The 15,753-nt window shown below is 49.9% G+C and overlaps 1 protein-coding gene across 5 annotated transcripts in view; it reads left to right on the plus strand.

Moving 5' to 3' along the window:
- The window catches only part of CALCOCO2 (calcium binding and coiled-coil domain 2), a 33,542-nt gene extending 26,755 nt beyond the window's left edge, over nucleotides 1–6,787 (plus strand). For 2 of the 5 annotated variants that reach the window (XM_075581007.1, XM_075581008.1), the window contains exons 10-11: nucleotides 5,080–5,108; nucleotides 5,762–6,787. In XM_075581007.1, the coding sequence (XP_075437122.1) occupies nucleotides 5,080–5,108; nucleotides 5,762–6,095 (363 nt within the window). In that variant the 3' untranslated portion in view covers nucleotides 6,096–6,787. Of the gene's footprint in view, nucleotides 1–2,832; nucleotides 2,939–5,079; nucleotides 5,137–5,759 lie in introns of all 5 variants that reach the window. The other 3 variants (XM_075581009.1, XM_075581010.1, XM_075581011.1) reach the window with 3 other exon arrangements.
- Nucleotides 6,788–15,753: the final 8,966 nt, after the last annotated feature.

Below are 15,753 nucleotides of genomic sequence, written 5' to 3' on the forward strand. Positions count from 1 at the left end.
CCATAAAAGGGTTATCAGGCGGTCTGTGCTCCTGTACGTAACCATGAGCCATAAAAGGGATATCAGGCGGTCTGTGCTCCTGTACGTAACCATGAGCCATAAAAGGGATATCAGGCGGTCTGTGCTCCTGTACGTAACCGTGAGCCATAAAAGGGATATCAGGCGGTCTGTGCTCCTGTAAGTAACCGTGAGCCATAAAAGGGTTATCAGGCGGTCTGTGCTCCTGTACGTAACCGTGAGCCATAAAAGGGACATCAGGCGGTCTGTGCTCCTGTACGTAACCGTGAGCCATAAAAGGGATATCAGGCGGTCTGTGCTGTACGTAACCGTGAGCCATAAAAGGGTTATCAGGCGGTCTGTGCTCCTGTACGTAACCGTGAGCCATAAAAGGGATATCAGGCGGTCTGTGCTCCTGTACGTAACCGTGAGCCATAAAAGGGTTATCAGGCGGTCTGTGCTCCTGTACGTAACCGTGAGCCATAAAAGGGATATCAGGCGGTCTGTGCTCCTGTACGTAACCGTGAGCCATAAAAGGGATATCAGGCGGTCTGTGCTCCTGTACGTAACAGTGAGCCATAAAAGGGATATCAGGCGGTCTGTGCTCCTGTACGTAACCATGAGCCATAAGAGGGATATCAGGCGGTCTGTGCTCCTGTACGTAACCATTAGCCATAAAAGGGACATCAGGCGGTCTGTTCTCCTGTACGTAACCGTGAGCCATAAAAGAGATATCAGGTGGTCTGTGCTCCTGTACGTAACCATGAGCCATAAAAGGGACATCAGGCGGTCTGTGCTCCTGTACGTAACCATGAGCCATAAATTCGTCTCCCTATGACCGGCTGTGTTGTAGCTATGGAGGATGGGCCCCCCACCTCCCCGATGGAGGGCAGTAAGTGTGTATGTAAGAGGTGGGTCTCGGTGACTTGTGACTCTGATTGTGTTTACGGAGCACAGACGCCTCATGCCACGAGCACTGCAAAGAGATCACGCTCAAACTTAGCAAGAGGCAAGCAGAGAAAAACAGTGTGTGTGTGTGTGTCTCTCTGTCTCCGTGCGTGTCCGTCAGCAATAAAGCATCGAATAGATTTGAAAAAAAAACATTGCAGATGTTCTAAATCGGGAGCCAAGCTCAAATCGCGCTATAACGGGGTTGAGCTGTATATGTTATAGGCGTATGTAACAGTTACAGATAATATATGTTATAGGCGTATGTAACAGTTACAGATAATATATATTATAGGCGTATGTAACAGTTACAGATAATATATGTTATAGGCGTATGTAACAGTTACAGATAATATATGTTATAGGCGTATGTAACAGTTACAGATAATATATGTTATAGGCGTATGTAACAGTTACAGATAATATATATTATAGGCGTATGTAACAGTTACAGATAATATATATTATAGGCGTATGTAACAGTTACAGATAATATATGTTATAGGCGTATGTAACAGTTACAGATAATATATATTATAGGCGTATGTAACAGTTACAGATAATATATATTATAGGCGTATGTAACAGTTACAGATAATATATGTTATAGGCGTATGTAACAGTTACAGATAATATATGTTATAGGCGTATGTAACAGTTACAGATAATATATGTTATAGGCGTATGTAACAATTACAGATAATATATGTTATAGGCGTATGTAACAGTTACAGATAATATATATTATAGGCGTATATAACAGTTACAGATAATATATGTTATAGGCGTATGTAACAGTTACAGATAATATATGTTATAGGCGTATGTAACAGTTACAGATAATATATATTATAGGCGTATGTAACAGTTACAGATAATATATGTTATAGGCGTATGTAACAGTTACAGATAATATATGTTATAGGCGTATGTAACACTTACAGATAATATATATTATAGGCGTATGTAACAGTTACAGATAATATATATTATAGGCGTATGTAACAGTTACAGATAATATATGTTACACGCGTATGTAACAGTTACAGATAATATATATTATAGGCGTATGTAACAGTTACATACGCCTATAATATATATATTATATGTAACTGTTACATACGCCTATAATATATATATTATATGTAACAGTTACAGAGAATATGTTATAGGCGTATGTAACAGTTACCGATAATATATGTTATAGGCGTATGTAACAATTACAGATAATATATGTTATAGGCGTATGTAACAGTTACAGATAATATATGTTATAGGCGTATGTAACAGTTACAGATAATATATATAGATAGGTGTATGTAACAGTTACAGATAATATATGTTATAGGCGTATGTAACAGTTACAGACCAGATTAAACTGTGAGACAGCTTTAGTTATGAAAGAACTTAGACTGGAGGTGGATGTGAGAGTCTCTGGTAGGTTGTTCCAGTTTTGGGGTGCACGGTAGGAGAAGGAGGAACGGCCGGATACTTTGTTGAGTCTTGGGACCGTGAACAGTCTTTTGGAGTCTGATCTCAGGTGATAGGTGCTGCGTGTGGTAGGGGTGAGGAGCTTGTTCAGGTAGCTGGGTAGCTTGCCCAGAAAGTATTTGAGGGTGAGACAGGAAAGGTGAACTTTGCGCCTAGGCTCGATTGATGACCAATCTAGTTCTTTGAGCATTTCGCAGTGATGTGTGTTGTAGTTGCATTGGAGAACAAAGCGGCATATTGAATTGTAGAGGGTGTCACGTATAGAATGGATGCATAGAGCAGAGGTGAATACAGCTTAGGAATGTAACAGTGCATGTGGGATATATATATATATATATATATACGCATGCTGGACATGTCACGGGGATCATTGTTCGGGTCTCTTATTCTCTGTAGAGAAAGAAGGAAGAAATTGATGAACTTCACAGTCTCCTTTCTGAAAAACAATTGTCAGCTCCTGGGTCACAGAACACACAGCTGTACTTCCCCAACCCGTACCGTGGTATGTACTCCCCCCGCCCCCCTTCCAACCCGTACCGTGGTATTTACTCTCCCTCCTCCTTGTGACGGGAGCTTTGTGACAGGCTATGAATAATACACCACCAAATATATAACTGGGTTGAACCGGACGAGACTTAGATATGATAAAATATAATTTATTCCTTGAAAAAGGTGAACACATGAGATATACAAATAACAGGCAAAATATGGACACTTACTTAAAGGTTAGGACAAGAAAAGCCATCAGGATACAGTATGGGCCATTTCTTCCATAATTCAGATGTTGGCATCGCAGCAATACATGAAGATCATGCATGAAGACATTTGAGTAAGGGATGACTCTGACTTATATACCATTTCAACCCTTCTCTTGCACTCAAGGCGCTGAGCTGTCTAGCAAAAATCTCTTTGAAGGAGATTTTGGCTTCCCTGTAAGTGTGAAGACCGACACTTAAAAACAATCAGCCCCTTTGTTCTTGCCCTTAGCATAAACAATCAGGACAGTTAGCTTTTGATCACCGGGCTATGTTAATTCCTCAGGATGCCCTTCCTGCCTGATTTAACATAGCAGATGGAGTCTGCATTTTTTAGAGCAGATCCAAAACCCCATATACATTTTAATACCTACACATATTAAAATACCCGGTTCTGGTAGGTCCAGCGGGTCCAAACTTTCCAGATCTTAATGCCAGAAGTGGTACACTATAGGGTCCAAATTTCAGCCCGCTACGACCTTCGGAACCGGAGTTATACAAATATCACATAAACCGTTTCATATTTTATTATAAAAATCTCCGCTAAAAAGAAATCTCAGCGTTTCACTAAATCCCCATTGAAAACAACGGGCTCCGCCGCCGTGGCTTTCAATGGAGCAACTCCGCCGTTGTAGTCAAAGGAGTTTCCCGCCATAGACTTTCAATGGAGGAACCGCCGCCATTGAAGTCTATGAGAAAATCCACAGATCTTTACCTTCATCCATACTCCGTCTGGTTGGTCTGAGGGAGCTGGGAAGGGGCATGCATTAAAGCTGGAACCTTGGCTCTATGCCACCCAAATCCCATCCCTCTGGTCATTCCAGAACCGGAGATATGGACTTACACTTTTCAACATTTTACACTTAGTCGTTTTTTCGCCATGCGGCTTTTCCCCATTGGAATCAATGGCCGGCACCGCCATTGACAATGCATGGCGCCCGCCGCCATTAGATTCAATGGTGCGACCCTCCTCCGCTCGACCCTTTACGGGGGTCCCTCATTCCCGGACCCGGTGTGGATCGTGTGTGGGGGTTCCTAGGGGTTAGGGACAAAAAGAACTTTATTCCCAGGGGCCCTAGAACCCAAGATTCCCACGCCAATTGTCGTTGAACTTGACCGTAGCGATTAAACTCTCTTAAAAGACATTGTATCCGCTTTTGCGGGCTGCGGTTTGGATGGCTGCCAACCTGTTCCTCGAGGCCGGCGTCGAGGAATCTCCATTGAAGTCAATGAGCCCATTGACTTACAATGGGAAACCGCCGCTCCTCCTCTCGGACGCCACCTGCTGGTCGTCGCTGGAAAACAGGTCCAAAACCGCTACTTCTGCCATTAGAATGCATGGAGGCTCAATGGCGACCTATGGACGGCTGCAAAATGGAGCCTGAAAAGGCGGGAAAATTACACAAAGGGCTATAATCACTATTTTTTAACATTAACCTCTTCCCTCCCGCATCAACCCTAGTGTATGTGTGAGTGCAAACACCAGGATGACACGATACATTTACACAGGGGAATAAACATTTGGATATTGAAGCGAGGCAAAACACATTACTGGACCTCAGTCCAGTTAACCCCTTGCTTCCCAGGTGAGAGTAGAGGGTGGCCAAATGGGGTGTAACCCCTTTAATCCCGGGCCAAATCCTCTCTATCTTGACACTCCTTCCAACCCGTACCGTGGCACAAATTATTTCCACCACTCCACGGCATAGCTGGCTACAGTAATGCGTGGGATTTCCTAGCCACGAGTCCGTGCCACGGAGACAATCTTCCCAATGTGTAATGTTACTGTAGTAATATATTCTATTTTACATCCTGACCAATGAGAAGCCGGCGTTATCCGCGTCAATGCTGTGGTGTTTAATGTGGCTCTGTCTGTGTCTTATTCTAGAACATCGACCCAGTTACCCCGACAGTGAGGTGAGCGCGTCGCAGAGATCGCGCAGTGAGGAGAGCGTGGCGCAGAGATCGCGCAGTGGGGAGCGCGGCGCAGAGATCGCGCAGTGGGGAGAGCGCCCGTCCACACACAGAGCGCAAGCCTCCCTCCACAGCGTGCTCCCCCCCGCCCCTCCACAGCGTGCTCCGCCCCTCCACAGCGTGCTCCCCCCCGCCCCTCCACAGCGCGCACGCTCCCAAACAGAGCGCGCCGCCCCTCCACAAAGCACTTCCCCCAGATCCCCACAGAGCACTCCCCCTGCCCCCACAGAGCGCGCGTGCTCCCCCTCACCCCCCCACAGAGCGCTTCCCCAACCACAGAGCGCTTCCTCTCACCCCCCACAGAGCGCTCCCCCTGCCCCCACAGAGCGCGCGTGCTCCCCCTCACACCCCGACAGAGCGCTTCCCCAACCACAGAGCGCTTCCTCTCACCCCCCACAGAGCGCTCCCCCTTGCACCCCCACAGAGCACTTCCCCCCCCCCCACAGAGCACGCGTGCTCTCCCCCGCCCCTCCACCCCACAGAGCGCTCTCCCCCCCCCCACAGAGCACGCGTGCTCTCCCCCCCCCCCCACAGAGCGTGTGCACACGGCACGCCTGCACCTTTCATGCATTGTCCTGTCCCCTCGTTACCTGCAGGAACATCAGGGACCAGGAAGCAGCAGCAGCGGCAGCTCCCGTTCTCCCGGGACCCGCGAGTGTCCTCAGTGTGGGCAGCTGTTCCCCGAGCGTGACCTGCAAGTGTTCAACGATCACCTCTTGTGCCACGAACTGGACTCCGACGCCCCGCCGCTGTCACGTCCGTGATCCCTGCCCGGTGCTCTCTGGCCGCCCGCCCGCCGACGGCTCCGAGATGTGTCGTCTCCTCCTGTCTCCTGCACTATGGTTAATGGTTTTATTTACCTCTGGGAATGTGACTTTGTTTTCAGTTGTAGATATTATAACGTTCATTGGGACCACCAGCTTATCCTAATCACTACGGGGAGGGTCCTAACCCTAACCAGCTTATCCTAATCACTACGGGGAGGGTCCTAACCCTAACCAGCTTATCCTAATCACTACGGGGAGGGTCCTAACCCTAACCAGCTTATCCTAATCACTACGGGGAGGGTCCTAACCCTAACCAGCTTATCCTAATCACTACGGGGAGGGTCCTAACCCTAACCAGCTTATCCTAATCACTACGGGGAGGGTCCTAACCCTAACCAGCTTATCCTAATCACTACGGGGAGGGTCCTAACCCTAACCAGCTTATCCTAATCACTACGGGGAGGGTCCTAACCCTAACCAGCTTATCCTAATCACTACGGGGAGGGTCCTAACCCTAACCAGCTTATCCTAATCACTACGGGGAGGGTCCTAACCCTAACCAGCTTATCCTAATCACTACAGGGAGGGTCCTAACCCTAACCAGCTTATCCTAATCACTACGGGGAGGGTCCTAACCCTAACCAGCTTATCCTAATCACTACGGGGAGGGTCCTAACCCTAACCAGCTTATCCTAATCACTACGGGGAGGGTCCTAACCCTAACCAGCTTATCCTAATCACTACGGGGAGGGTCCTAACCCTAACCAGCTTATCCTAATCATTACACGTTCGCTATAAATACGTACGGAAGAATGTACACCTTTTGTAATTAAATAAATATATTTTATCCCAATCGCTTTGGGCTGAGATTAGACTGATCACTTATAGAAATGTGGTTGAGACTAATGTGTGTGTGTGTGTGTTTGTGTGTGTGTGTGTGTGTGTGTGTGTGTGTGTTTGTGTGTGTATCCGCTACACCAATCACGTGGTGCAATATGGAATAACACACTATCACTAATCTGCCTGGCAACACACGACAGGAGATATGAGATTGGATAAGAGAAACAGATACAATGTTGAAACAAAGTGTCAGATTGAGAGACACAGAGAGAGTCCTACTGCCACTCTGAGACAGAGAGACAGGCAGCCCAGGTGACAGTGAGGCAACAAAGAGACAGCCTGCCACACTCACCGATGGTGAAAGAGGAAACTTGTATAAGACTGCTAGCCAAGGACAAAGAGAGTGAGAGACAGCAGCAGGAACACATTTTCTACACACACAGAGAGACAGAGAGACACACACACACAGAGAGACAGACACACACACAGAGAGAGAGAAGAGCCCAGAGTAAGAGAGACACAGAGAGAGACAGAGACACACATAGAGAGAGAGAAGAGCCCAGAGTAAGAGACACAGAGAGAGAGAGAGAAAGACACACAGAGAGAGACACACACACACAGAGAGAGAGAAGAGCCCAGAGTAAGAGAGACACAGAGAGAGAGAGAGAGAGAGAGAGAGAGAGAGACACACAGAGAGAGACACACACACACAGCCCAGAGTAAGAGAGATCCAGAGAGACACACACAGAGAGAGAGAGAGAGACACAGAGAGAGAGAGAAAGACACACACACACACAGCCCAGAGTAAGAGAGATCCAGATGTTTGCTCGGCTGTAAAGGCACCACGGGATAACCGACAGCCGGGAGACCTGTTCCTCGCCAATATACCACCCTAACCCGCCTGCAACGTGACTACCCACCGGCTTCCAGTAAGAGCTCCAGGGCCGGGCCGCCATTTTGGTTGCTACATTGGACACTGGGACTATATAAGGGACAATAGTGCAGCGTCCTCCTCTTGTGTATTATCTATTGTGTTAAGGTGCGAGGGCTTTCTCTAAGAGTAGGGGCCACGGGCCACGGTTACACCGAACCATAAAGCACTTCTTAATGTATAAGTCTGGTTCCTGTGGTCTGGAGGATCTGAGTATGGGGCATTAAGGGAGGATGGAATCAGCTCCCCTCCCCCCCCCACTACACACCCTGATACAGGGAACCCCCCCACACCCTTATACAGGGAAAAACACACCCACATCCTGATACAGGGAACCCCCCCCCCCCACCCTGATAACCCAGGGAAAAACACACCCTGATACAGGGAACCCCCCCACATCCTGATACAGAGAACCCCCCCACACACAACACCCTGATACAGGGAACCCCCCCACACCCTGATACAGGGAACCCCCCCACACCCTGATACAGAGAACCCCCCCACACACCACACCCTGATACAGGGACCCCCACCACACCCTGATACAGGGAACCTCCCCCCCACATCCTGATACAGGGAACCTCCCCCCCACACACACACACACCCTGATACAGGGAACCCCGCCCCCCCACACACACACATCCTGATACAGGGAACCCCCCCACAACCTGATACAGAGAACCCCCACCCACACCCTGATACAGGGAACCCCCCACACACACACCCTGATAACCCAGGGAAAAACACACACCCTGATACAGGGAACCTGCCACACACACCCTGATACAGGGAACCTCTTCCCCCCCCCCCCCCCACACACACACACACACACCCTGATACAGGGAATCTCCCCCCCACACACACACACACCCTGATACAGGGAACCTCCCCCCCCCCACACACACACACCCTGATACAGGGAACCTCCCCCCCCACACACACACCCGGATACAGGGAACCTCCCCCCCCACACACACACACCCTGATGCAGGGAACCTTCCCCCCCCCACACCCTGATACAGAAAACCCTCCCCCCCCCACACCCAGAGAACCCTCCCGCCACACCTGGACACGGAACCTCCCCCCACACCCTGATACAAGGAACCCCCCACCCGCTGATACACGGAACACGCCTGTGACGATAGCCTCCACAGGTGCATTAATATTACACAAAAATAACTGGGTTTGAACTGAACGAGGCTTAAGATATAATAAAGTGAGTTTATTCCTTAGGATAGGTAAACACACGAATAATACTGTAACAGTCAAGAAGTACACTTACTTAGGGGTTGGGGAATGAGAAGTTTAATGTAGCATTTCTCTTCAGCAATCAGGTAATCATCAGATGATAAATTGAAGACTAACCACGAACAACTAAGGATATGTGGGGAACAGCGGTTTATATATCTTTTGTCCCTCTATCCTTAACCTTAAGTACCTGTGATTGGTTTCCCATTATCTCCAGCCAATCTTTGATGGGGGAACACATTTTAGGACAGGCCCCCCTGCTAGCTGGCACATGCGCAGTAGAACTCTGGGGTCTCATTTCTGTAACCCCCCATAGGCAAATGGAATGCCAGCCAGTCTACCCATCTGGATCTCTAGCAAGATAACCTTTGTTGGAAGGTGATAACTGGGACACTTGGAGACTGCTCTGGTTTGAGCCTCCTCCGCCCTTAAATCATCAGGGAGGGTGACAAGACCCTTTGCACAACACTTAAATCCCAGACATTGGGGCGCCTCTTGGGCCATCTGCTATCCTGGTGGACAAAGGAATTGCCTCTGAGTCTTTGTCCATACCTTTGGACACAGTGTAAAACATAAAACATAAACGTATTAAAATATCCGGTTCTATTGGGTCTAGCAGAACCAAACCTCCCAGTTCTCATGGCCGGAACTGGGACACCATATGATCCAAAAAGCGACTTGCTACGACCTACGGAACCGGAGTTACACAAATGCACATTAAATAATTTTTCATTTTAATACAAAAATCTCCGCTAAAAAAGAAATCTCAGCTTTTCACTAAATCCCCATTGAAAACAACGGGCTTCTCCGCCATAGACTTTCAATGGTAAATTGCCGCCATTGAGGTCAATGGGGTTTTTCCGCCATTGAAGTCTATGGGAAAAGTCCCGAACTTTCAAGGGGGTCCACACCCCGTCGGGTTGGTCCAGGCGGGTCAAGGATGGTTCTGCAGTGATGCCGGAACAGTGACTGCAGACACCCCAAACCTTGATCCGCTGGGCCCTCCGGAACCGGAGATATGGAGTACCAAAATACAGCATTTCACACTTAGTCATTTTTCTGAGCCGTTTCTGCCGCCGCCGGCAAAGCCTATGGCGCGACCCGTTCTTCTCGGTTCGACCCTTATCGGGGGTCCAGGATTTGGGGACCCGGTTGTGGTCGAGTGGGGGGATGCCTAGGGACTAGGGACAAAAAGAATTTTATTCCTAGGGGCCCCTAGAACTGTTTATTCTCACGCCACTTGACGTTGACCTTGACTTGTAAGTGATCAAAGCTCTCCTATTGAAAATGTATCCGCTTTGCGGTTTGCGGTCTGGACGGCAGCCAACTTGTTCTTCGAAAGTTACCTCGAGGAACCTCCATTGAAATCGATGGGCCCATTGACTTTCAATGGGAAACCGCCGCTCTCCCTCTCGGACGCCACCTGCTGGTCTTTACAGGAAACAGGACTAAAACAGCAAGATTCTCCATTAGAATGCATGGAGCCCTAATGGCGGCCAATGGGGACCTGCAAAATGGTGCCTGAAAAGGCGGGAAAACTTCACAAAGAGCTATAATCATTAAAGGACTATTAATCCTTGTGCTCCCGGATGGATCCCAGTGTGTGTGTGATGCAGACACTGATTAAACCAGACATTACAGGGGAACAGGGAAATACACATGCACATGTCATTACAGGGGTTAAATCATTGTTCAGGGTCTTAGCCCAGTTAACCCTTTGACTCCCGGGTGAGGTCAGGGGATCGCCAAATGGGGTGTAACCCCTTTAATCCCGGGCCACCCCCTTTCTCCCTCTACACCCCCCACACCCTGATACAGGGAAAAACACCCCCACACCCTCATACAGGGAACCCCCTCACACACACACACACCCTGATACAGGGAACCCCCCCACACCCTGATACAGGGAACCCCCCCCCCACACACACACACACACCCTGATTACCCAGGGAAAAACACACACCCTGACACAGGGAACCCCCCCACACCCTGATACAGGGAACCTCCCACACACCCTGATACAGGGAACCTCCCCCCCCCCCACACACACACCCGGATACAGGGAACCCCCCCCCCCACAACGCTGATACAGAGAACCCCCCCCCCCCCCACACCCTGATACAGAGAACCTCCCCGCCCCCCCCCCCTCCACACCCTGATACAGAGAACCTCCCCGCCCCCCCACACCCTGATACAGAGAACCTCCCCGCCCCGCCCCGCCCCCCCCAACACCTTGATACAGGGGAATGAGGGGTTATATTTGTAATACGAACGCGGCTCTGGAAATGAAGACATTGCAGCAAGTTGTTGGTGCGATTTGTCTCTAAGCCGGTGACAACCAAATGTACCTCTCATCCCGTGACCTCTCCCCCTCTCCGTGTCACCAACCGTGTCTCTGCAATCTCCTCCTCCATGTCTCCCCGCTACCTGAGGCTCAGGCTGAGTCTGCGCTAGCGCTGAGTGCCGGGTGTCCTGCTTGTACGCGCGTGGGGAGGGGGGCGGGCATTGCGGGTAGCTGAGCGCGCGGGTAAGTATAGGTTTTTTGTTTACCTAAGCGCTGGTCGCAGGTGAGCGGGGACTTACATATATCTATAGGTGAGAAAACAAGAAAGAGAAGCCCAGAGAGCAGCTCTCCGTATACCATATGGCAATATCAAAATGTATTTATTGAATGTCACAGAAAGATAAAATCGCGGCGTTGTTCCCCTGCGCGCAGCCAGAGGCCATCTGCTGACCGCTGCGCCGAACAGAACAATTGGGAACAGCGAATGAAGCCAGGGATTAGGTGACAAATATCCCTGGGCACAGGTAAATGTCCTGAGGGAACTGCTCATGGGTATACACTGACGCAGTATCCCTGACCGGCTACAAGCAAATATCCCCCACACACGGGATAAATACGCAAGGGCTGAAATCCTAACAAGGATATAAAGTCTCCGCCGCCCCGGGAGACTTGTGCTTTCTTGGTACAGTGAACACAAGAAAAAAACCTCAATAGCAATAGTTTCCGGTCACAGTCATGTGTAGACATAATATGAGCGAAGTCCAGATCCTAATACACACAGTGCAGGGTGTGTAATGAACACAATGAGCCGTCCTGTAAGCATGAATAGGAGAATCAAAAGGCACATATAGCAGCAGTGTCAGCAGGCACATATAGCAGCAGTGTCAGCAGGCACATATAGCAGCTGTGTCAGCAGGCACATATAGCAGCAGTGTCAGCAGGCACATATAGCAGCAGTGTCAGCAGGCACATATAGCAGCAGTGTCAGCAGGCACATATAGCAGCAGTGTCAGCAGGCACATATAGCAGCAGTGTCAGCAGGCACATATAGCAGCAGTGTCAGCAGGCACATATAGCAGCAGTGTCAGCAGGCACATATAGCAGCAGTGTCAGCAGGCACATATAGCAGCAGTGTCAGCAGGCACATTACACGTCCCAAGAGGGGGGAAACCAGGGTATCCTGCCCAACTCCCCCACTCCTACGCATTTCGGCACCGAGCCTCCACCTGGGGATGCTGGGGTATGCAGGGTAGTAAGCACTGTTTACAAGGCAGGAATTTCATGCCAAACAATCAATGCACACCTGATAATTTAGACCTTGTACATACCTCCTCAGTAGTAGCTGGGGACGCTATGTAACACCCCCTAACATCCTCACCCCCAAACCTTAATGCAATCAGCTGTGTGGCTGTACCAATCCCCACGCTGTGTAACACCCCCTAACATCCTCACCCCCAAACCTTAATGGGACCAGCTGTGCGGCTGTACCAATCCCCACGCTATGTAACACCCCCTAACATCCTCACCCCCAAACCTTAATGGGACCAGCTGTGCGGCTTTACCAATCCCCACGCTATGTAACACCCCCTAACATCCACACCCCCAAACCTTAATGGGATCAGCTGCGCGGCTGTACCAATCCCACACTGTGTAACACCCCCTAACATCCACACCCCCAAACCTTAATGGGATCAGCTGTGCGGCTGCACCAATCCCCACGCTGTGTAACACCCCCTAACATCCCCAACCCTAAACCTTAATGGGACCAGCTGTGCGGCTGCACCAATCCCCACGCTGTGTAACACCCCTAACATCCCCACCCCCAAACCTTAATGCAATCAGCTGTGTGGCTGTACCAATCCCCACGCTGTGTAACACCCCCTAACATCCTCACCCCCAAACCTTAATGGGATCAGCTGTGCGGCTTTACCAATCCCCACGCTATGTAACACCCCCTAACATCCCCACCCCCAAACCTTAATGGGACCAGCTGTGCGGCTGTACCAATCCCCACGCTATGTAACACCCCCTAACATCCTCACCCCCAAACCTTAATGGGACCAGCTGTGCGGCTGCACCAATCCCACACTATGTAACACCCCCTAACATCCTCACCCCCAAACCTTAATGGGACCAGCTGTGCGGCTGTACCAATCCCACACTGTGTAACACCCCCTAACATCCCCACCCCCAAACCTTAATGGGATCAGCTGTGCGGTTGTACCAATCCCACACTATGTAACACCCCTAACATCCCCACCCCCAAACCTTAATGGGATCAGCTGTGCGGCTGTACATATCCCACACTATGTAACACCCCCTAATATCCCCACCCCCAAACCTTAATGGGACCAGCTGTGCGGCTGGACCAGTCCCCACGCTATGTAACACCCCCTAACATCCTCACCCCCAAACCTTAATGGGACCAGCTGTGCGGCTGCACAAATCCCCACGCTATGTAACACCCCCTAACATCCGCACCCCCAAACCTTAATGGGACCAGCTGTGCGGCTGTACCAATCCCCACGCTAACACCCCCTAACATCCTCACCCCCAAACCTTAATGGGACCAGCTGTGCGGCTGTACCAATCCCCACGCTATGTAACACCCCCTAACATCCGCACCCCCAAACCTGTCACTCTGTACATGGGGTGTCACTCTGTATATGGGGGGGTCACTGTACATGCGGGGGTCACTCTGTACATGGTGGGGTCACTCTGTACATGGGGGGGTCACTATGTAAATGGGGGGTCACTGTACATGGGAGTCACTGTGTACATGGGGGTCACTGTGTACATGGGGGGTCACTGTACATGTGGGGGTTACTCTGTACATGGGGGGGTCACTATGTACATGGGGGGTCACTGTAAATGGGGGTCACTGTGTACATGGGGGGTCACTGTACATGTGGGGGTCACTCTGTACATGGGGGGGTCACTATGTACATGGGGGTCACTGTGTACATGGGGGGTCACTGTGTACATGGGGGGGTCCCCTCACACATGGGGAGGCGGCTTTTCTGGGTCCCAAGCATCCACTGAGATAATGCAGTACGAGTCTGACCCCTGCTGGCAGCTTCTGGGAAATGCAGCTCTGACTTCCCATCATTTACACAAAATGAAAAAGAAAAGTCACGTTTTGGTTCATTTATTGAGCACAAAAATGTCTTTCCCCTGGAGACTCTGCTGGCGAGCACTGCCTGACATTGTGTGACACTACCTGACATTGTGTGACACTACCTGACACTGTGTGACACTATCTGACATTGTGTGACACTACCTGACACTGTGTGACACTATCTGACATTGTGTGATTCTATCTGACACTGTGATACTGTGTGACACTGTGTGACACTATCTGACATTGTGTGATTCTATCTGACACTGTGATACTGTGTGACACTGTGTGACACTGTGTGACACTATCTGACATTGTGTGATATTATCTGACACTGTGTGATACTGTGTGACACTATCTGACACTGTGATACTATGTGACACTGTGTGACACTATCTGACACTGTGATACTGTGTGACACTACCTGACACTGTGTGACACTGCCTGACACTGAGTGACACTGCCTGACATTGTGTGACACTATCTGACATTGTGTGATTCTATCTGACACTGTGATACTGTGTGACACTGTGTGACACTACCTGACACTGTGTGACACTACCTGACACTGTGTGACACTGCCTGACATTGTGTGACACTACCTGACACTGTGTGACACTGCCTGACATTGTGTGACACTGTGTGACACTATCTGACACTGTGTGACACTGCCTGACACTGTGTGACACTGTGTGACAATATCTGACACTGTGATACTGTGTGACACTGCCTGACATTGTGTGATATTGTGTGACACTGCCTGACATTGTGTGACACTACCTGACACTGTGTGACACTGCCTGACACTGTGTGACACTGCCTGACATTGTGTGACACTACCTGACACTGTGTGACACTGCCTGACATTGTGTGACACTGCCTGACACTGTGTGACACTGCCTGACATTGTGTGACACTACCTGACACTGTGTGACACTGCCTGACACTGTGTGACACTGCCTGACATTGTGTGACACTACCTGACACTGTGTGACACTGCCTGACATTGTGTGACACTGCCTGACACTGTGTGACACTGCCTGACATTGTGTGACACTGCCTGACACTGTGTGACACTGCCTGACACTGTGTGACACTGCCTGACACTGGTGACACTGCCTGACACTGTGTGACACTACCTGACACTGTGTGACACTACCTGACACTGTGTGACACTGCCTGACACTACCTGACACTGTGTGACACTGCCTGACACTGTGTGACACTGCCTGACACTGTGTGACACTACCTGACACTGTGTGACACTACCTGACACTGTGTGACACTGCCTGACACTGTGTGACACTGCCTGACACTACCTGACACTACCTGACACTGTGTGACACTACCTGACACTGTGTGACACTGCCTGACACTGTGTGACACTGCCTGACACTGTG

Source organism: Ascaphus truei, assembly GCF_040206685.1.
Source record: "Ascaphus truei isolate aAscTru1 chromosome 23 unlocalized genomic scaffold, aAscTru1.hap1 SUPER_23_unloc_2, whole genome shotgun sequence".
NCBI lineage: Eukaryota > Metazoa > Chordata > Amphibia > Anura > Ascaphidae > Ascaphus > Ascaphus truei.